The 21,869-nt window shown below is 47.6% G+C and overlaps 1 protein-coding gene across 1 annotated transcript; it reads left to right on the top strand.

The window, feature by feature from the left end:
* The first annotated feature begins 372 nt into the window (after positions 1-372).
* ZCCHC12 (zinc finger CCHC-type containing 12) lies at positions 373-3,512 on the top strand. The gene is made up of 4 exons (XM_002720210.5): positions 373-555; positions 879-933; positions 1,156-1,294; positions 1,700-3,512. The coding sequence occupies exon 4, from the start codon at positions 1,832-1,834 to the stop codon at positions 3,014-3,016; it is 1,185 nt and encodes a 394-aa protein (XP_002720256.1). The 5' UTR covers positions 373-555; positions 879-933; positions 1,156-1,294; positions 1,700-1,831; the 3' UTR covers positions 3,017-3,512.
* The last annotated feature ends 18,357 nt before the right edge of the window (positions 3,513-21,869 follow it).

Below are 21,869 nucleotides of genomic sequence, written 5' to 3'. Positions count from 1 at the left end.
TTTATTGTTCAGTTTATTTCGGTCCCACCTCGTGTTTAGTGTACCTGGCCTCGAGACACAGAGTTGTGCCAAGGGAGAAAATGGAGAGGGAGAAGGGAAAGGGGGGAGAAGGAGAAAGAGTCGCAAATGCTAGCTTGTGTAAAACGCAAATCGGCTCAGCTGCGCTTGACGCCTGGAGGGCTTGTTGCGCCGGTGTTCCCCCCTCACCTCCCCGCCCCCCCCCCCCCCCCCCCGCCAGAGGATTTGCCTGGGGCCCAGGCTGTGCCGCGAGCCCGCCTCCACGATCCGCTGATTGGCCGCGTTGGCCCACTTGTCAAGCTCTTTTGTCTCAGCGGGCAGAGGATAAAAGCAGCAGCCGCTGCCTTGGGAACCGCGCTGCCTCAATTCGGCTACCCCTTGCCGGGCTGCCCTGCGAAGCAGCTCGGGCGGGCAACTCCGGGTCGCTTAGTGGCCGAGGAGCCGCTAGTCCTTTTCCCATGCGCGGCCGCGGAGATCTGCAAGAGGGATCCATCCAGTAAAAAAGCGGAGCACCCGCTGCCCACCAGCAGAGCGCAGGTAAAGAAAAGCGGGCTCCGGGATTGCCTAGCGCGAGAGGGGAGGGAGAAGTGCCGCCTGGACTGGGCGGCTCCCATCGTGGAGAATCGGTAACTGCGAAGCTGGGGAGAGAACTCCCATGGGCCGGCTGCACCGAGGGAGGAGGTGGGGTTCACCTGGGTACTGCCCACTGGGTAGGATTTACCTCGATTGCGGGTGGGGAAGGGCGGTGGGGCATAAACAAATTGTGTGTCTTGAATTGAATCCCCTTTGCATCTTTTAATCTCTTCCCGAGAGGGAAGAGATGAGCGGGTGTGTTTAACTCGTGTTCTCTTTCTCCGTAGCAACCCAGCCAAGCTGAATCCGAGGTTGAATTCTATGCGGCAGGTTGCAGAGCTGGTAGGCCATCGGTTTCCGGGGGTGGGGTGGGGTGGGGGGAAATGTAATGAGGGTGGGGGTGGGGCGTTTGGCTTGTATTCCGCAGGTGGGAGAGGGAATTTTCCGCTAGGCAACAGAGGCGGGGGGGGGGGGGGGGAGCGGGTTGTGGGTGGGTGGTAGGATGACGAGTGAGGCCGCTTCTGACCCTTCTCTCCCTCCCTCTCCTCCTCCGCTGTGGCGCAGTTTTGACGCCCCGTGGCTCTGAATCTGTGACCCCCAGTGGACTGAGGTCCACCATATCCCCAGGCAAGCTTTCTCACGGAGGCCACCGGTTGGAGAGGCTGGAACTGAAATCAAGGCACACTCTTATTTGCGATCTCCTGTAAGAAATCCTGCAAACAACTGCGGGGGCGGGGGGGGGGTGAAGGGAGAGGCTCTGGGAAGGGGGTATGGTTGAGACCAGAGATCACGAAGTTAATATGGTACTATTTTATTCTCATACACCTGGGACCACCGTACCCCATTTTGAGAGCCCACTATTGGCTCTGGAATGGGAAGCAACAGTTGCCATCCCTCTTGAAGGACTGGTGGGAAGGGATGGATGTCGTCGCGAAGAGCACCATGCCTGCACGCGGCCGGCTCCAGGAGACTAATTTCAGTCTCCTGCAGGGTAACTTCAGGGCGGTGGGAAAATGAGAAATATACTGCAGGATTTTCAGGTAGGGAGAGAATGCAACCGCAGCCTGCTCCCCTACTAACCGCCCGCCACCTTTTTCTTTTTTCACAGCTAACGCGGAGGAAAGAGGAAGGCAGAGCTCCCCGCCCCCCTCCTGCCCCCGCACACCTGTAGATTCGGTTTTTCCTGGAAGCCTGAGCATCTTGTTATATTCAGATACCCTGTCGTCGTCGTCAGTCAGTCATGGCTAGCATCCTTGCACATGTGGGTAACAGCCGGCGGCAGAATGCACCCTTGCCGCCTTGGGCCCATTCCATGCTGAGGTCCCTGGGGCGGAGTCTCGGTCCTTTAATGGCCCACATGGCAGAGAAAAACATGAAGCTGTTCTCGGGAAGGGCGGTGCCAGCCCAGGGGGAGGAAACCTTTGAAAACTGGCTGATCCAAGTCAATGGGGTCCTGCCAGACTGGAATATGTCCGAGGAGGAAAAACTCAAGCGCTTGATGAAAACCCTTAGGGGCCCTGCCCGGGAGGTCATGCATCTGCTCCAGGCGGCCAATCCTAATCTAAGCGTGGCGGATTTCTTGCGGGCCATGAAATTGGTGTTTGGCGAATCTGAAAGCAGTGTGACTGCCCATGGTAAATTTTTTAACACCCTGCAGGCGCAGGGGGAGAAAGCCTCCCTTTATGTGATCCGTTTAGAGGTGCAGCTGCAGAATGCCATCCAGGCAGGCATCCTAGCTCAGAAAGATGCAAACCAGATTCGCCTGCACCAGCTCCTTGCTGGAGCTGAGCTGAACAGGGACCTGCGATTCAGGCTTAAAGGTCTTCTCAGGATGTATGCCAATGAGCAGGAGCATCTTCCCAATTTCCTGGAGTTAATCAGGATGATAAGGGAGGAGGAGGACTGGGATGACACGTTCATTAGACGGAAGCGTCCCAAAAGATCTGAGTCCATGGTGGAGAGGGCAGCCAGCCCTGTGGCATTTCAGGACTCCTCCCCCATCGTGATCAGCAGCACCGGCTGCAACGTGATAGAGATAGATGATACGCTGGATGACTCAGATGAGGATGTGATCCTGGTGGAGTCTGAGGACCCTCCCCTCAGAGGCAGGGCCAGATCTCAGGATCAGGTGCTGGTCATTGATTCCCCCCACACTTCGGGGCTTCAGTTGCCTTCCACTAGTGTTGGTTCTGGCCATAAGAATACTGGTCCTGGAGATGTGCGTAGAACCAGGAAGCGGAAGTGCACGATCCGCTGTTCCTACTGTGGCGAGGAGGGCCACTCTAAAGAAACCTGTGACAATGAGAGCAACAAGGCCCAGGTTTTCGAGAACCTGATCATCACCCTGCAGGAGCTGACACATGCAGAAGAGGAGGGGTCAGGAGTTGCACCTGATGAACACAGTGACCCCTCTGAGTTACAGTAAGCTGCTAGCCTCCTGCCTTAAATGCACCCTTACCTATATCCACAGTCCAATGATGGGAAAACTGGAGGGAGGGAACTTCTGTTTGCATGAATTAATCCACAGAATGACTTTCTTTCGGGGTGCAGGAGAGAAAGGGTCTGAATACCAGCACAATGGAAAGGGATGGCTGACCTCTGTCCCTGCTCCTTCTCCCCACTGCCTATGGGTCTATTTTCCTGTGTGTGCACATTTCCTTGATGGCTTTATTATTATCTTTGTGGAAGTGGTATAACTCATTGTTAAATCTTCAAATACTAGAGAAAAGTACAAAAGGTACAGATTATACCCAAACTCCCTTTGCTGACTCTCCTTCCAGATATTTCCCTATACCTATATACCCAGTTAGATACATAGATAGAAGTGATCAAATATAAGTGCTGTTCTATACTCTGTATTTTTTCACCAAATGATATATGTTGTGACCTTCTTTCTATGTCAATAAATATATATCAGCATCTATTTTAATGTCTCTGGTATTATTGTAGGAAGAAGTAAATGAAAAAGCAATAAAAAATATAATACAAAAACTATAAAGGGGAGATCATTCTCTGAGGTCAGTTTTTTTTTTTATTACACTCTTTGAAGATGAGGAAAATGGAAGAAAAAGTGGGCCAAAAGATTTCCCAAAGGTAAAGGGACACAGCCCCTTTAACACAACTGATCTGTCCCCCAGCTCATAGAGCTACATTATGGCACTTACTCACGGACAATGCCCCAGGGCTTTCTTCTCTGTACACCCACAGGACTCTGATGGTGGGTGGAGGAATCGGGTGCCCAGGTAATAGTCCAACCTCAGGACTTTGGGGGCTCCATTCCTGTTTACGTTGGGGAGGGGCAGTTCTTCCTGGGTGTGGGTAGGTTCCGTACGTTGCTGCTGCTGCTGCTCCTGGTCACAACAGCCTGGTCACGAATGAACAGGAGGTGGGAAGATCTCAGTCTCTGTCTTTCAAATAAAAAAGTGCGAACACATCATGTTAGCAGAGAAGAGAGCGTTCTCTGTGGAGGGAAAGAAGAGAGAGACCTTCCCAGACACTGGCCCCTAGGAACCTGCCCTGTCTCATCTCTTGGTCTCATACTGGAGGGTGAGAAAAGAGGCCATAGGTGACTGAAGACTCTATGGGACTGCAATTGATGCAGAGGGTGGAGAGTGAAACAACCTTGGAGGTCTGAGACCCTGAAGGAATTTTCCAGGCTGGACATAGAGGCTCCAGAGAGCTGTGATGACAGTGCACACAGCAGTGGGAGTTGCTGTGCCAGGGAGAGGGGGGAGGGCGCTACGGCCAGGGGGACTCCCATCTAGATTGACAGCCACAGCAAGCCTGTTAGCAATTAGAGACTGCAGGGTTTCCTAGGGAACTCAGAGCTGTGCTGTACCAGGAATGACAGAGCTTGAAGGTCCCCGGGAGGGCTACCAGAGTCCTAGTTATACTAGCAGTTGGTGACTCTCTCAGTGGGGACAAAAGGGATGCAGGCTGGGGCTCCAAGGATGGAAGGAGGTGTCCCTGCACTGCCACACCCATTATCTGGCTTGCAGGGCTTCTCTCTGCAGAAACGGGCCCCCACTTCCACTTACGACCTCACACAACTGCTCTCACCAGCTCACACCCCCACCCCTCACCCCCGGCCTAGCCATCCTCATCTCTTGGTGGCGGGTGTGTGGTGTGGAGGCTTAGCCTGCTGTGCTCTGGCCCACATCCGTGCGAGCCTTAATTAAGGCTCAGCCTCCTAATTAACCCTCATGGCCAGAAAGAGCCTGGGTGGGGGGCTCCTCTGCCCCTGATCTTTTAGCTGAGAACTGGGTCCTGAGCAAAGAGTCAGGAGGGCCACTCTCTGCACCCTTCTGGGTCTCTCTGGGCTCCTGGCAGCAACGTCCATTTCTCTAGAACTGAAGGGACTCCCTTTCTCCATCCTCAAGCAAGCGGCAGCTCCACTCAGGCCCCCAAAGCTACAGGGCCCCCAACATCTCCCAGCTCGCATAGCTCAATTCTGACACTTAATTCCTGCCTACCCCTCCCTAGATCAACCCTGGGAGGATTTCTACCCTCCTCATCTGCCCCACAGTAGAATTTTGTTCCCTTTCCTGCTCATCTTTTCCTAATTGTACTCTAAACACTTGTTGAGTGGTTTGCCCAAAGACAAAGATAATGCTACTACAATTTCTTCCTGGCACCAGATAGAGCAGAAATCTGAAAGAAGAAATACATGGACTCTGATCATGCCACCACCTTCCTTTGCACTGGAGGTAGGAGGGACATTGGGGACAGCCCAGGGCTTGCAAAACATGTCCTGTGATTCATTCCCTTTGTCTTCCCTCGTCAACTTCCTCTTGGCTGTGCACACTGGGAGACAGCCTCAATTTTCATTTCGCCAACCTGAATGTAACCTGACACTTTTATTTGATTGTGTGTGATACTGCTTTTTCTCTTATTCAAATAATATGTATTCTCCCTAATTGGGTACCAGGGCATTCAGATCAGACTAATGGGGTTCGCCAAAAGAAGGCTTTTCAAGAATTCTCATTTGCAGCCAGGACCCTATTTTCTTCCTTTCCACCTTCATTCTTATCGGTGGCTAAGAAAGAAAAATCGTTCCTTTGTCTTGTCAGGAGAAACTGGCCTGTGAGTGCCCTTTTACCGCATCCCCGCCTTCCTGGCATCTCTTTGCTCGGTTTCCATGGCACCCCTCTAGTACTGTGCCCCTCCTTGGCCTTTCTGGTGCCCACTTCTCAGCCTCCTTCACTGAATTTTTTTTTTTCTTCCAGATCTTTCCAGGATAGTAATAAAATAAAACTCATCACAACTGTTATTCTTTTCAAGAGCTGGTGTGACAAGCACCTTGGACCAAAGCCCTTTAAATGCATTAGTTCCTTTAATCCTCGTATCAGCCCCATAAGATAGGTATTACTCTTAGCATACTGTTCAGATGGGGAAGCAGGCCGCAAAGAAACTCAGTGAGCTGGTGGTTGAGTGAGAGGTCGGAGCGTGGAGTGACTGACACCGGATCCTGTACTTACACTTGTTAACTCTTCATCTGCACGTGCAGCCCCAGCAGGGAACGGTGATTATCTGCATGTGACTTACAAAGAAACTGAAATCCAGGCGGCTCACTAGGCTAATCCTCTGCCTTGCAGCACCGGCACACCGGGTTCTAGTCCTGGTCGGGGCGCCGGATTCTGTCCCGGTTGCCCCTCTTCCAGGCCAGCTCTCTGCTGTGGCCCGGGAGGGCAGTGGAGGATGGCTCAAGTGCTTGGGCCCTGCACCCCATGGGAGACCAGAAGCACCTGGCTCCTGCCTTCGGATCAGCGCGGAGCGGCGGCCATTGGAGGGTGAAGCAACGGCAAAGGAAGACCAGAAGACCTTTCTCTCTGTCTCTCTCTCACTGTCCACTCTGCCTGTCAAAAAGAGAGAGAGAGAGAGAGAGAGAGAGAGAGAGAGAGAGAAACTGAAATCCTGGAGAAGCCCTGCCTTTCCCAGGTGTGGCCTGTGTCTGAGTGATTAGCACAGGGATGGGCCATTGCAGGCTCTTAAGGAATGGCAGCTGCCAGGCCCTTGCTACAGGATTTCCTCCTGCTGCATAAGGAAGAGCTGAGGGGAAAAATGCTGTCCAAGCCATGAAGAGAGCACTGATGTGCTAATCTGACAATGTGGCAGCCTGGCTCCAGGTGCCACACTGTGGCTGGTGCCTGACAGGCTGCAGGATCAATTAAGAAATGCCTGTAGGGGCCAGCTGTGGCACCTGCAGTGCCAGCATCCCATATGGACACCGGTTTGAGTCCCGGCTGCTCCACTTCTGATCCAGCTCTCTGCTATGGCCTGGGAAAGCAGTAGAAGATGGCCCAAGTCTTTGGGCCCCTGCAGCCACTTGGGAGACCCAGAAGAAGCTCTTGGCTCCTGGCTTCGGATCAGTGCGGCTCCGGCCATTGTTCCCACTTGGGGAGTGAATCAGTGGATGGAAGATGGGTGGAATTCTGCCTCCCAAATAAGTAAAATCTTTCTTTTTTTTTTTAAGTACCTGTGAGCTTAATGCTGAAGATGACAGGGTGATAAAGGAATACTTGCTGAATGCCAAAGTAGACTCCTCGGTCAGGGTGACACTAACCCACCTCCCATCCCCATGCATGGTTTGTGTGTCCCCCGAGGAAGTTCTCTCCCTCCCTCCCCCGACATGGCAGAGACACCCCCCCGTGCTTTCAAACAGCGAGAGACCAGTCAGCTCTTCCTCCACTGGAACCATATCCCCTTTGCAAGGGATGACAGGAGCTGATCTCTAAGGGATGCAGGTTCCCTGGTGTGGTGGGAAGGAGGCAGTGAGGAGGTGCAAGGAGCCTTTACAAGTCAGGTACCCCTGAAATCCTGCCCCTGTCAGGGATCTTGGGGACAGGAAAAAGGGGGCAGAGAGGGTGGGGCTCGGTTTCCCGATTTCCTCCTCACAGAATATGTGGCTCCTCAGGGGCTGCAGCTCATCTCAGACCAGAGCTGTAACTTAGCACGACCGCTCACAAGTGCCTCCTCAGATGTGTACATGTCCACTCTCTCCACTTTACAGATGAGAACACTGAGGCGTGCACAGTTAGAGTCACTTGCCTAAGATTACACACTTCAAAAGGGTCGGAGCTGGAATTTGACTTCAGAGCTGTCTCTCCCCAGACTACTGTACAGTTGATCCTAAGATAATAAGGTACAAATATCTCAACACTCTCTTAGCTGTATGCTAGGTATCAATTTCTTATTTTAGTGAAGTGAAGAAAAGGGTTTTTTAAAACAAGATTGATTTATTTATTTGAAAGGCAGAGTAATACACACACACACACACACACACAGAGAGAGAGAGAGAGAGAGAGAGAGAGAGAGAGAATATATTCTATTTGCTGGTTCACTCCTCAAATGCCCGCAACACCCGGGCCTGGGCCAGGCTGAAAGCCAGGAATCAGAAACTCCATCCGGGTCTCTCACCTGGGTGGCAGGGGCCCAAGCACTTGGACCATCATCTGCTGCCTTCCCAAGTGCATTGGCAGGGAGCCAGATCAGAAGTGGCATACCTGGACTTGAACCAGTACTCTGATAGGGATGTGGGTGACCCATGCAGTGGCTTAAGCTGCTGTGTCACAACTTTGGTCCCTGAATATCAATTATTAATTGCCATGCTCACACAGAAAGGTCTGCGCAGTAGCCTGGCCTTGGGTACTAAACAAGACCAAAACAAATGAACAAACAAACAAAAAAAAAAGAAAAACAAACAAAAAAACAGTTCAGGAAAGTTCCTTCTCAAAGCCTGAAACCATCTCTTCATATTTATTTTTATATCCAATTGCTGTGATAGGATGCTAAAAATAACAAACTGTTGGTGAGAACGTGGGCAAACAGTCTCTCTCTCATCCTGCTGTTAAGACTGAGATTGATCCACTCTTTTTTTTTTTTTTTGACAGGCAGAGTGGACAGTGAGAGACAGAGAGAAAGGTCTTCCTTTGCCGTTGGTTCACCCTCCAATGGCCGCCACGGCCGGCGCACTGCGGCCGGCGCACCGCGCTGATCCGATGGCAGGAGCCAGGTGCTTCTCCTGGTCTCCCATGGGTTGCAGGGCCCAAGGATTTGGGCCATCCTCCACTGCACTCCCTGGCCACAGCAGAGAGCTGGCCTGGAAGAGGGGCAACCGGGACAGAATCCGGTGCCCCGACCGGGACTAGAACCCGGGGTGCCGGCACCGCAAGGTGGAGGATTAGCCTAGTGAGCAGTGGCACTGGCCGATCCACTCTTGCTAGAAGGCTGACTGGGAATGCATCAAAGGTTGATGTGAAATTCCCTGAATCCCGCAGTTTGACTTCCTGAAATTGATACAAAGAAAATAACTGGACCAGTGTAAACAATTTTACGAGCGAAGGTGTTTATCCTAGGTTTTTTTACTCTTTATAAATAGTGGAAAACTGGAAAGGACTTAAAAAACTATGATGGTGGAAAATTAGAAATGGTGTGAAAGACCATGAGCAAGGTTTCGCTGAATAAATTAGGCTCCACACTTGTAATGGAATACTAGACATTTAAAACTCTGGGTGTGCCTTCAGATCATTTGGTCTACTGGAGAAAGGAAGTGTGGCATCTTCAGAAAAAAGCTGGAAAGACTCTTGGTCTGGGGCCGGTTCTGTGGCAGAGTGGGTAAAGCGGCCATCTGTGATCCTGGCATCCCATATGGGTGCCAGTTTGAGGCCCATCTGTTCCACTTCTGATCTAGCTCCCTGCTGGTGCACCTGGGAAAGCAGCAGGAGATGGCCCAAGGGCTTGGGCCCCTGCCTGCATGGGAAACCTGGAAGAAGCTCGAAGCTGCTGGCTTGGGTTCAGCCCAGCCTTGGCTGTTGCAGCCATTTGGGGAGTGAACCAGCAGATGAAAGATTCTCTCTCTCTCTCTCTCTCTCTCTCTCTCTCTGACTTTCAAATAAATAAAAATAAATCTTAAAAAAAAATGACAGACTGCCAGGCCTTCTTTGCCCACTAACATGATGTTTCATCAATCTGGGCAATCCCTTCACCTGGCAAAACCCTTCTCAGACTTCAAGAATCATCTTACCTGGCACTCCCTCCTGGGGTCCTGCTTTCCCCCTCTGCTAAGGGTCATCTCCTACAACTTAGATGGCATTTGTTATTTTGTTGCTACTGCTTATATAACTACCTGTCTTTCTGCCCTGGGCTTATATCCTTTGTGCCTTGCCTGGTACTGTTGGGGACATCTCAGCACGTATTCTAGGCACTCTCCCGCCTCATGCGTTTGTGCTTGCCTGTTCTCACTAGGCCCCCAGATACCCTACCCTGGTGCCTTGATTCCTTGTGAAGTCCCAGTATTGGCTCAAATGTCACCTTCTTAATGAGATGACCTTGAATAGCCCATTTAAAACTGCACATCTGGAGCTAGTGTTTAGCCTAGTATTTAAGAGGCCTGGGTTCAGTCCCCAGTTCCAGCTCCGGCTTCCTGCTAGTGTGTACTCTGGGAGGCAGTAGGTGATGGCTCAGGTAGTTGGGTTCCTGATACCTATGTGGAAGACCTACCTATATTTTGCTATCTGCTCCCAGCTTCGCCCACTCTGTCCCAGCTGTTGCATGTATTTGGGGGAGTGATCTAGTACATGGGAGCTCTTTGGCTACCAGCATTACTATTCCCCCTCTCCTGCCCTGTTTTTCCATTGCATGCCTCTATTCTACTATATTACATAACTTACTGACTTATGCTATATATTGCTGTCTCTACCCACTAGAATAGAAAATCATCAGGGCAGACATTTTCACCTGCTTAGTTCACAGATTCATCCTCAGCTCCTAGAACACTGCCTGAACGATAGCTGGTTTTCACTAAATGTTCATGGTTGGAATGAACCAAGTGCCTGGCACACAGTATGCATTTAGTGAACGGCATTTAAAAAAAAGATTTTATTTATTTGAGAGGTAGGGTTACAAACAGAGGGAGAGACGGAGAAAAAGGTCTTCTATCTGTTGGTTCACTCCCTAAATTGCTGAAACAGCTGGAGCTGGGCCGATCCAAAACCAGGAGCCAGGAGCTAGGAGCTTCTTCCAGGTCTCCCACATGGGTGCAGGGGTCCCAGCACTTGGGCCATCTTCTACTGCCTTCCCAGGCCATTAGCAGAGAGCTGGATCGTTAGTGAGACACGAACCAGCACCTATATGAGGTGCTGGCACCACAGGCAGAGGCTTAGCCTACTAGGCCACAGCGCCGGCCCCATGAATGGCATTCTTTGCTGTTTCTGCCCTTCTGAAACAGGTGCTACTGGAGAGGAACTAGTTAACGAGAAAACAGTGCATATTGCTGAACCACCATCCACTCAGTTGATGAGATCAGAAACCTGGGAGACATTCTAGATCAACTGCTTGGTTCTCCCTCCCGCAAGGTGTCATTTAATTAGTTGGACCATTCACTTCTAGCAGGGTAGAAAGTGGGAGATGGGTTTCTTTGTAGCTTCATTTATGTCACATCATCAAACTTTAGGCTTAAGGTTTTCAAATTCCCAATCATCCCATGGGCATTTGTAAATATTAAAAATAACAGCCTTGCAAAATACAGATGTTTTAGGGGTATTCTATTTTCCTTCTAGTAAAGAATAATTATGAGTACTAATAATGCATGAGATTTTCAATCACTATGTATTGGGTATGTCAATAACATAGGAGGAATTTTTTTATCTCGTTTCAGAGGTGACAAATGAGTCTCAGCAAGAGATAGTAGTAGGACTAGGTTTATATAGCCAGTGAGAAAATAGCAAATTGGGATCCAAATCCTGGAAACTTTCCATCAGTAATTTCAAGTGAAAATATTGACATTGCTGAGAAAAACTCTATTACGCTGGAAGATCAGTTACTGGGGCAGAGATGATAGGCAGATGTAAATACATGCCTAGTTTCCTGTTCATCGACACAGGGAAAAACAGCTTGAAAAACTGTAAGTAGAAGAACTTAAATTTTGCTTAGCAGGAACATGATGGAAGTTGATTTTAAATACCCTTGATGGACCAAGATCTAATTTTTGAGCAGCAGAACATAATTGAAAACAGAATCTGTTTAATATCATTGATATCTGAAACTCAAGAATGACCATAAGCTTTTTCTTTCTCTGCAAGAATAGTTTGCCAAACTATCTTATTTGTTAAATAAATAATTTTAGGGTTACTATAAAAAGTAGAATATTTAGAACATCACAAAACCATTTAATGATTTTATATGATTATATTTAAATAATCATAAAAGTACACAGAAAGAGAAATAAGTCATAGGTAAATACTGAAAATTTTGGCATATTCTTTTTAAACCTTTTTTATAATTCTATAAGTGTAGATTATACATAATTTTCTGAGACTGTGGAGTTATGAATATGACATGTTTCTAAAATTGCTTTTGTTCTTTTCTAATGATGGATGTAATAATTGTGACAGCAAAAATAAACATTATTTGGCAAAAAGGGGTTAAAACCTGAGAAAAAAATCTCAATAAAAGACATACCAATAATAATAATAATAACAATAATAATAATAGTAATAAAATCTACACGAGCTGGTGCTGAGGCATATCAGGTTAAATCTCTGTCTGGGATGCTGGCATCCCATATAGGCACCTGTTCAAGACCCTGCTTCTCCACTTCCGATCCAGCTCTCTGCTATCCACCTGGCAAAGCAGCAAAAGATGGCCCAAATCCTTGGGCCTCTGCACCCATGTGGAAGACCCGGAGGAAGCTCCTGATTCCTGGCTTCGGATCGGCATAGCTCTGGCCGTTGCGGCCAACTAGGGAGTGAACCATCGGATGGAAGAACTCTCTCTCTCTCTCTCTCTCTCTCTGCCTCTCTTCTCTCTGTGTAATTCTGCCTTTCAAATAAATAAAAAACAATCTTAAAAAAAACCTACAAGGGGCAGATGTTTGATGCAGCAGTTAAGAAGCCACTTGGGACACCTGCATCCCATATCATAGTCCTTGGCTTAAGTCCTGGCTCCACTTCTGATCCAACTTCCTGCTGTGCATGCAGGAAGGCAGCAGATGATGGCTCAAGTACTCGTCCTTGCCAGCCATCTGGGAGACTCAGATTGAGTTCCCAGCTCCTGGCTTTGGCCTGGCCCAGCCCTAGCTGTTGCAAGTATCTGGGGAGCGAACTAGCAGATAGAAGATCTCTCTCTCCCTCTGTCTTTCTTCCTTTCAAGTGAAAGTGAAAATAGATAATAATTAAAATATCACAAAATCCACAAGCAATAAACATTAGTTTATAAACACTTATATTGTTACTGGCTGACAAATACTGATCATAAATTGTAGTATGACCTAAAAAAAGTAAGAGAATTGATGAAAGCTATCTAACAATAAAATAATGAGGGGCATTATTCTAACATCTGTGTGAATTAGGTGAAGAAAAAGATTTGAATGAATGGAGAGAATTCAGGCTTAGGAAAGTGGTGGGTGTAGTGCATGGGGTAAAGGAGACAAAAATCATTTAGGCCCCAGCCACATCATAGGTCGACTTCACAATTAGAATGAAGATGTCCTTGGTGCAGTAGGCTTTCCATTTTTGCAGTAGCTCACTGGAAATGAAACAAGTGTGATGAAGGCCATGATGGGGTGAGCCAGGGGACAGTTGGGAAGAGAGGAGGACCCTATAATCCATGGAGTCAGGAATGGTTTCTCCTAGGGGTGGTGTGTAGGCTGTAGGGTTGTCCTTCTCAATGACTGGGAGCTCCGGGAAAGAGATCAGTGCTCCGACCAGTGGGAAATCTATATATCCCACCACTGTGGGCAGAGAGCCCCAAGCCAGAGGTTCAGGGGGCCTGAGAGGAGCACATCCTTTCCAAGTTGCAGGTCTCCAGCTGGGCTAGTGATGGCTCAGCCTTCACGGAATCTCTGTGGCAACTTCAAACACTGTGAAAGGCTGGCTTCTTGCCTATCACTAATGCACCTGTTGATGACAATGCCAAGTTTCTCGTTTACCTCAGTGAAGGAGAACACCACCTCTCTAGGCTTTGACAGTGCCTGGAGGAAGACAGAAAAGGTTGGAATGTCTTGAAGATGGAAGTTGGGGGCTGGCGCCACGGCTCACTTGGCTAATCCTCCGCCTGTGGCGCTGGCACCCCGGGTTCTTAGTCCCAGTCGGGGCACCGGATTCTGTCCCGGTTGCTCCTCTTCCAGGCCAGCTCTCTGCTGTGGCCTGGGAAGGCAGTGGAGGATGGCCCAGGTCCTTGGGCCCCTGCGACCACATGGGAGACCAGGAGGAAGCACCTGGCCCCTGGCTTCAGATCGGCGCAGTGTGTCAGCCGCAGCGCGCCGGCCATAGCAGCCATTTGGGGAGTGAACCAATGGAAAAGGAAGACCTTTCTCTCTGTCTCTCTCTTACTGTCTAACTCTGCCTGTCAAAAAAAAAAAAAAAAAAAAAAAAAAAAAAAAAAAAAAGAAAGAAAGAAAAAGAAAATGGAAGTTGGGGCCAGAGCAGGGCCGGCATCCCATATGGGCACCGGTTCGAGTTCCAGCTGCTCCACTTCCGATCCAGCTCTCTGCTGTGGCCTGGGAAAGCAATGGGAGGTGGCCAGGTCCTTGGGCCCTGGTTCCTGGTTTCAGATCAGGCCAGCTCTGGCTGTTGCAGCCATTTGGGGAGTGAACCAACGGATGGAAGACCTTTCTCTCTGTCTCTCTGCCTGCTACCTCTCTGTAATTGTGGGTTTCAAATATGTAAATAAATCCTAAAAAAAAAAAGAAAATGGAAGTTTGATTCATGGTGAGGAGTCTCTGGGTGTAGGGATTTCATGGAGGTTGGGTAATGATCATGCTACTTACAGGAAAGGGTTGGTGGAAGCAGCAAGAGGATATTAAGGAGAGGAATTCAAAGAATTTTAGGGTGCAAACTATTGATGCTTGAGGTTGAAGAGTTGATGGGTCTTTGGGGAAATTTCTGCAATGGAAAAACGATTTGCCTGCACAGTAGAGGCCTGGAGAAGGAATGCAAATGAAGACAGTAGACTGGCAAAGTACTATTTAAGTAGATGACGCCAAGGTGTGGTTTTGTCTCCCAGTGTCCCAGCCTATGTATGAGGTAGAATGGTTTGACTTCTCATATGCATACATTTTTGAGTAATTCACCTTAGGCATGTATTTATTTTGTAGTGTCCAAATCCTTTCATTTCCCTGAAGCCTGAGGAAAAAAGACACCTATTCTTTAGCATTTGCCAAACGCTGAAAAACAATTTATTTAAAAAAAATTTTTTAAAGATTTATTTGAAAGTCAGAGTTACACACAGAGAGAGGTCTTCCATCCACTGGTTCACTCCCCACATGGCCACAACAGCCAGAGCTGCACCGACCTGAAGCCAGGAGCCTCTTCCCAGTCTCCCAAGTGGGTGACTTGGGCCATCTTCCACTGCTTTCCCAGGCCACAGCAGAGAGCTGGATCAGAAGTGGAGCAGCTGGAACTCGAACCAGCGGCCATATGGGATGCCGGCCCTGCAGGCGGCAGCTTTACCTGCTACACCATAGCGCCGGCCATGAGAAACAATTTAAACAGCTAGCTTTAACCAGTCTGCTAAAACCTTTAGGCGGATTATTTTATATAATCCTCACGAACACCTTATGAAGTGGCATTATTACTATCCTTATTAATCCGGGGGGAAACTGAGGCTTAGAAAAGTAATAATCACGCACATTCTCATGGTTACAAATTTGTGTTTTCAAGAATATCAATAAAACCCCCTTAAACAGAACTGCCTTCTGTTCCATCCGGGCGCGAGGGAATTGGAATCTGAGTTCAAGATCATCGTTGGTCTATTCTGTCTTCATGGGGGTTCTTCTTCCTCTGGAGAAAAGGGAGGAAAGGGTGGAGGCCTTGAGCCTCCACCCACATCAGTTCGGCTGCCAAAGTGTCCGCCCAGGTGACAGCCACTTGACCATTTCCGCCCCAAGAGCCAAGACCCTGAGCCTGACCTACCCGCACAGGGCCTTCAGTCTCGGTTTAGCTCGGCTCTGCTGGGCTCCTGCCCTCCGTGCCGGCTTTGCCTGCTTCCAGTCACTAGGGGGCGCTACGGCACAATGGCGTATCCGGGAGGGGGCTGTTGCCACGTGACCAGGGCGTCACGCGCAGGACCGTAGGAGACCGCGGCAGGAGCCCAGGGTGGCTGCTAGGAGGCAGCGGCGAGGCGGTGCCAGCGGCTCCGGCTCTTTGATACCCGCACCGCAGCTTTCGCTCTGTGCAGGCCAGAGGGTGGGACCCCAGCGGCTAAAGCACCTGAAGCCCGGACGTAGCCGCGTGAGTTTCCCGGGCGCCGGGAGGCCCCGGCAGGTAACACTTCACCCTGACATTGTGGCAGTTTTTGCCTCTTTCGCAGTGCCGAGAAGGAGGGACTTCGTCTGAGCCTTTCCGCCCCTCGGAGAGGTGCCCTTACATCCCGTTGCTCCCCACACCGCCCTTGAGAGATGGGCTTTCCCTGGACCTCCCCGTGGGAGAGGGCTAGGGGGTGGACTTTGTAGCTCTTAGCTGATCTGGCGGGGCACCCATGCCCAATAAGCACTGACAAAGTTGCCTCGTTTCGTGGATATATATCTCCAGTCAGTCACTCAGCATTTTCACAGAAATGCCATCATAGGACGCTTAAGTGGGTTTTCCACAGGGCTTGAGTGTTCCAAGGAGTGAATTTGTTACCAGTCTGTGGTTTCTTCCTTAGAGTGCCCCCTCTCCCCTCCACACACACTCGATCCAAACTGGCCGAGGCCAGGGAGCATCCAATCTGCACACTGGGTCACCCACCAGAAATACATCTTGCCTTGTACACCTCAAGAAGCTTACAATTTCAGAGGGAAAGAAAGAGAGAAAGAGAAAGAGAGAGATGTGGACCCTGATGGCCCAGAAAAGTCTTGACCACAGTTCTTCCTAGGGTCAGTCTATTTAGAAATGGAATAATGTGGGGCCGGCACTGTGGCACAGCAGGCTAACGCCCTGGCCTGAAGCGCTGGCATCCCATATGGGTGCCGGTTTAAGACCAGGCTGCTTCTCTTCCCATCCAGCTCTCTGTTGTGGCCTGGGAAAGCAGTAGAAGATGGCCCAAGTCCTTGGGTCCCTGCACCCACGTGGGAGACCCAGAAGAAGTTCCTGGCTCTTGGCTTTGGATCTGCGCAGCTCCAGCTGTTGCAGCCAATTGGGTAGTGAGCCAGCAGATGGAAGACCTCTCTCTGTCTCTTTTCTCTCTGTGTAACTGACTTTCAAATAAATAAATAAATCTTAAAAAAAAAAAAAGAAATGGAATAAGGTAATCGATTAAAAGATTCCCCCCCAGCCATATGCATTACATGCTATAAAATTCACTCATTTGAAGTGTACAGTTACTTCAGTAAATTCATGAGTTGAACCGCTGTCAGTGATCCAGTTTTAGAATATTTTACCACCCTCCAAAACTTCATTAAGTCTGATTGCAGGTAAGTCCCCCTTTCTCCTTTATCCTCTAGAAAACACTTATCTGCCTTATGTCTCCAGATAGCTGCTTTTTCTGGACATTGTGTGAGAATGGACTCATGGAATGTGTGGTCTTTTATGACTGGCTTCTTTGAGTAACTGGGATATTTTCAAGGTTCATCTGTGCTGTAGCGTTAGTTCTCCATTTCTTTTTCTGACTGAATAATATTCCCTTGGATGGGTATACCCCATTTTGAATTTTCCATTCATCAGTAATGGACATTTGGGTTATTTCCACTTTGGGATTACTATGAATACTGTGAACATTCATGTGCAAATTTTTGTGTGGACATGTGTTTTCGGTTCTCTTCTGTATATACCTAGTGGCGGAATTGCTGGATCATAATAGTAACTGTATGTTTAACTTTTTAGGAACTTCCAGATGGTTTTCCAAAGTGGCTGCACCATTTCTATTTCCAGCAGTAGACATATGAGGATCCCAGTTTCTCCATATCCTTATCAACACTGTTTTGTCTTTTGGTTGGTATCTCATTGCAATGTTAATTTGCCAAACCCATTGATTTTTTTGGTAGTATTTGATTTAGCTAGCTTCATGTCACTTTAATACCTTTTTAGTGTTATAAAAATTAGGAACTGAGGGGCCAGTGCTGTGGCATAGCAGGTAAAGCTGCTGCCTGCAGTACCGCCATTCCATATGGGCACCCATTGAAGTCCCAGCTGCTCCACTTCCCATCCAGCTCTCTGCTGTGACCTGGGAAAGCAGCAGAAGATGGCCCAAGTTATTGGGCCCCTGCACCTCCATGGGAGACCTGGAAGAGGCTCCTGGCTCCTGGCTTTGGATCAGTGCAGCTCTGGCTGTTGTGGCCATCTGGGGATCTGATGGAAGACCTCTCTCTCTCTCTCTCTCTCTCTGCCTCTGCCTCTCTGTAGCTCTGCCTTTCAAATAAATAAATAAATAAATCTTTAAAAAATATTAGGAACTGAAACAAATAATACATGGTTCTTCCTTGCGAAGAACTCATGGTTTCTTCAGGGAGACAGAGAAACATAATTGCCATGGAGTGTGTTAAGTGCTGTCAGGGAATCAAGCCCAGGATGTGTCAGGGTAGAGAAGAGGGACACTTAATCTAGCTTGATGGAGTTTGGTTATGAAGGAAAACATTAAAGATGCTTTTTTTCTAGAAGGGCTCTTAAGGTGCCCCTGGTTTTCTTTATTTTAATCAAAATTATGCATGTATATAATTTTTTTTAACTTTTATTTAATGAATATAAATTTCCAAAGTACGATTTATGGATTACAATGGCTTCCCCCCCATACCGTCTCTCCCACCCACAACCCTCCCCTTTCCCACTCCCTCTCCCCTTCCATTCACATCAAGATTCATTTTCGATTATCTTAATATACAGAAGATCACCTTAGTAAACATTAAGTAAGGATTTCAACAGTTTGCTCCCACACAGAAACATAAAGTGAAAAATAATAGATGATTTTTTTTAAATGATGATGAAATCAGATCAGACCTATTGTCATGTTTAATCCCAGTGAGAATCAAGTTGGGAGTTGATAATTTCTTTTTCTTTCTTTTTTTTTTTTTTTTAACAGAGGATCAGTTTAGTATACATTAAGTAAAGATTTCAACAGTTTGCACCCCCATAGAAACACAAAGTGAAATATATTGTTTGAGTACTCGTTATAGCATTAAATCTCAATGCACAGCACATTAAGGACAGAGATCCTACATGAGGAGTAAGTGCACAGTGACTCCTGTTGTTGACTTTACCAATTGACACTCCTGTCTATGGCATCAGTAATCTCCCTATGCACCAGTCATGAGTTTCCTAGGCTATGGAAGCCCTCTGAGTTCTCCGATTCTTATCTTGTTTAGACAAGGTCATAGTCAAAGTGGAGGTTCTCTCCTCCCTTCAGAGAAAGGTACCTCCTTCTTTGAAGACCTATTATTTCCACTGGGATCTCACTCACAGAGATCTTTTGCCAGAGTGTCTTGGCTTTCCATGCCTGAAATACTCTCATGGGCTTTTCAGCCAGATCCAAATGCCTTTAGGGCTGATTCTGAGGCCAGAGTGCTATTTAGGACATCTGCCATTCCATGAGTCTGCTGAGTATCTCACTTCCCATGTTGGATCACTCTCCCCTTTATTTATTCTATTGGTTAGTGTTAGCAGGTACTAGACTTGTTTATGTGCTCCCTTTGACTCTTAGTCCTTTCATTATGATCAATTGTGAACTGAAATTGATCACTTGGACTAGTGAGATGGCATTGGTACATGCCACCTTGATGGGATTGACTTGGAATCCCCTGGTATGTTTCCAACTCTACCATTTGGGGCAAGTCAGCTTGAGCATGTCCCAAATTATACATCTCTTCCCTCTCTTATTCCCACTCTTATGTTTAACAGGGATCACATTTCAGTTAATTTTCAACACTTAAGAATAAGTTTCTGTACTGCAAAAGAAACAGTCAGGAGAGTGAAGAGACAACCGACAGAATGGGAAAAAATATTTGCAAACTATGCAACAGATAAAGGGTTAATAACCAGAATCTACAAAGAGATCAAGAAACTCCACAAAAACAAAACCAACAACCCAATTAAGAGATGGGCCAAGGACCTCAATAGACATTTTTCAAAAGAGGAAATCCAAATGGCCAACAGGCACATGAAAAAATGTTCAAGGTCATTAGCAATCAAGGAAATGCAAATCAAAACCACAATGAGGTTTCACCTCACCCCGGTTAGAATGGCTCACATTCAGAAATCTACCAACAACAGATGCTGGCGAGGATGTGGGGAAAAAGGGACACTAACCCACTGTTGGTGGGAATGCAAACTGGTCAAGCCACTATGGAAGTCAGTCTGGAGATCCCTCAGAAACCTGAAGATAACCCTACCCTTCGACCCAGCCATCCCACTCCTTGGAATTTACCCAAAGGAATTTAAATTGGCAAACAAAAAAGCGGTCTGCAGCCTAATGTTTATTGCAGCTCAATTCACAATAGGTAAGACCTGGAACCAACCTAAATGCCCATCAATGGTAGACTGGATAAAGAAATTATGGGATATGTACTCTTTAGAATACTATACCGCAGTAAGAAACAACGAAATCCAGTCATTTGCAACAAAATGGAGGAATCTGGAACACATCATGCTGAGTGAAATAAGCCAACCCCAAAGGGACAAATACCATATGTTCTCCCTGATCGGTGACAACTGACTGAACACCAAAAAGGAAACCTCCTGAAATGAAATGGACAGTATGGGAAATGGTGACTTGATCAGCATAGCCCTGACTGTTAATGAACAACTTAATACATTATCCCTCTTAGTAGTTTTTTGGTCTGTTCTACTTAATATGACTGGTTTAATTCTGCATGTATATAATTTTAAAAATTATTTATTTTTTTATTTATTTGAAAGGCAGAGTTATAGAATGAGGGGGAGAGAGAGATCTTCCATCTACTGGTTCATTCCCCAAATGGCTGCAATGACCAAGATTGGGCCAGGACAAAGCTAGGAGCTAGGAGCCTCATCTGGGTCTCCCACGTGGGTACAGGGGTCCAAGCACTTGGACCATCTTCTGCTGCTTTCCCAGGAGCATTAGCAGGGAGCTGGATTGGAAGTGGAGCAGCCAGGTCTCAAACCAGCACCCATATGGAATGCAGGCAGAGGCTTAACCTGCTGCCACACAAAACTGGCCCCTGCATGTGCAGAATTTTAAAAAAATAGTGCTGGGGCTGGCACTGTGGCACAGTGGGTAAAGCTGTTGCCTGCAGCGCCAGCATCCCATACAGGCGCTGGTTCAAGTCCTGGCTGCTCCACTTCTGATCCAGCTCTCTGCTATGGCCTGGGAAAGCAGTAAATGATGGCCCAAGTCCTTTGATCCCTGCACCCGCGTGGGAGACCCGGGAGAGGCTCCTGGCTCCTGGCTTCAGATCATTGCAGCTTTGGATTGGCGCAGCTCTGGCCATTGCAGCCATCTGGGGAGTGAACCAGTGGATGGATGGAAGACCTCTTTCTCTCTCTCTCTCTCTGCCTGTGCCTCTCTGTATCTCTGCTTTTCAAATAAATAAATAAACCTTTAAAAAATAAATAAAAATACAAATAATTCTATGAGATTTACTCTTTTACCATTTAAATATTATTTATGTGTGCATTCTACAAGCAGTAATTTAACTGAAAAATGATGAAGTGAAGGTTTATAGCTTTGATCATCATGTATATACCTCAGTACATTTAAGTTCAGGTTAATCTGTGGTAATGTGAAAATAGTTTTCATTTCTTAATGTATGCTAACAAATTTTCTTCCAGAGCCATCCTATATATTTTTAAGTGTTACGGAAATTAGATGACTTATTATAGAAAAAAGGAATAAATTCATTGAGATGTACATATTCAGTAAATGATATGAAGTTAAAGTATATTGGACTTAAAAAATCAACACAGGGTTCTTTTAGTTCCCAGTCTCCGTGTCAGGTAGGTTCCGGGTCCCTTGGTCCACCTGTTTCTTTGGTAACTGAATTAACATCATCTGAAAATCTTTCCACTGGTTTTTCCCTCTAAATGGGAATCCTCACGTTCATCAAGACGACCTTTGGGTAGCTTCAGCTTTCTAAAGTATTGCTTCATGGGCTCAGACTTACCTCCTGAGAACTTGTTATCCTCAAAGCCTGACCCGGAAGGGCTTATCTTGTCACTGTCCAGGCTGCAGCTGGAAGTTACCGAGCAACCCAGAGATCCTTGAAGCAGTCATGGCATTTGACTTCCCCCCCTTTTTTTAACTTTTAAAAAAGAAAGCCCTGGCTTCCCTTCCCATTCCCTATGCCCCCTAAAGCAGCCATGCTGTATTCTTTTTTTTTTTTTTTTTTTTTTTTT

This window comes from Oryctolagus cuniculus, chromosome X (genome assembly GCF_964237555.1).
Source record: "Oryctolagus cuniculus chromosome X, mOryCun1.1, whole genome shotgun sequence".
NCBI classification, from domain to species: Eukaryota; Metazoa; Chordata; class Mammalia; order Lagomorpha; family Leporidae; genus Oryctolagus; species Oryctolagus cuniculus.
The sequence above is the reverse complement of the archived record's forward strand: the minus strand, read 5'-3'. Positions and strand labels throughout refer to the sequence as shown.

Bases quoted from the DNA above. Each gene is read 5' to 3' on its own strand.
- ZCCHC12 (XM_002720210.5), top strand. From the start codon at position 1,832: ATGGCTAGCATCCTTGCACATGTGGGTAACAGCCGGCGGCAGAATGCA.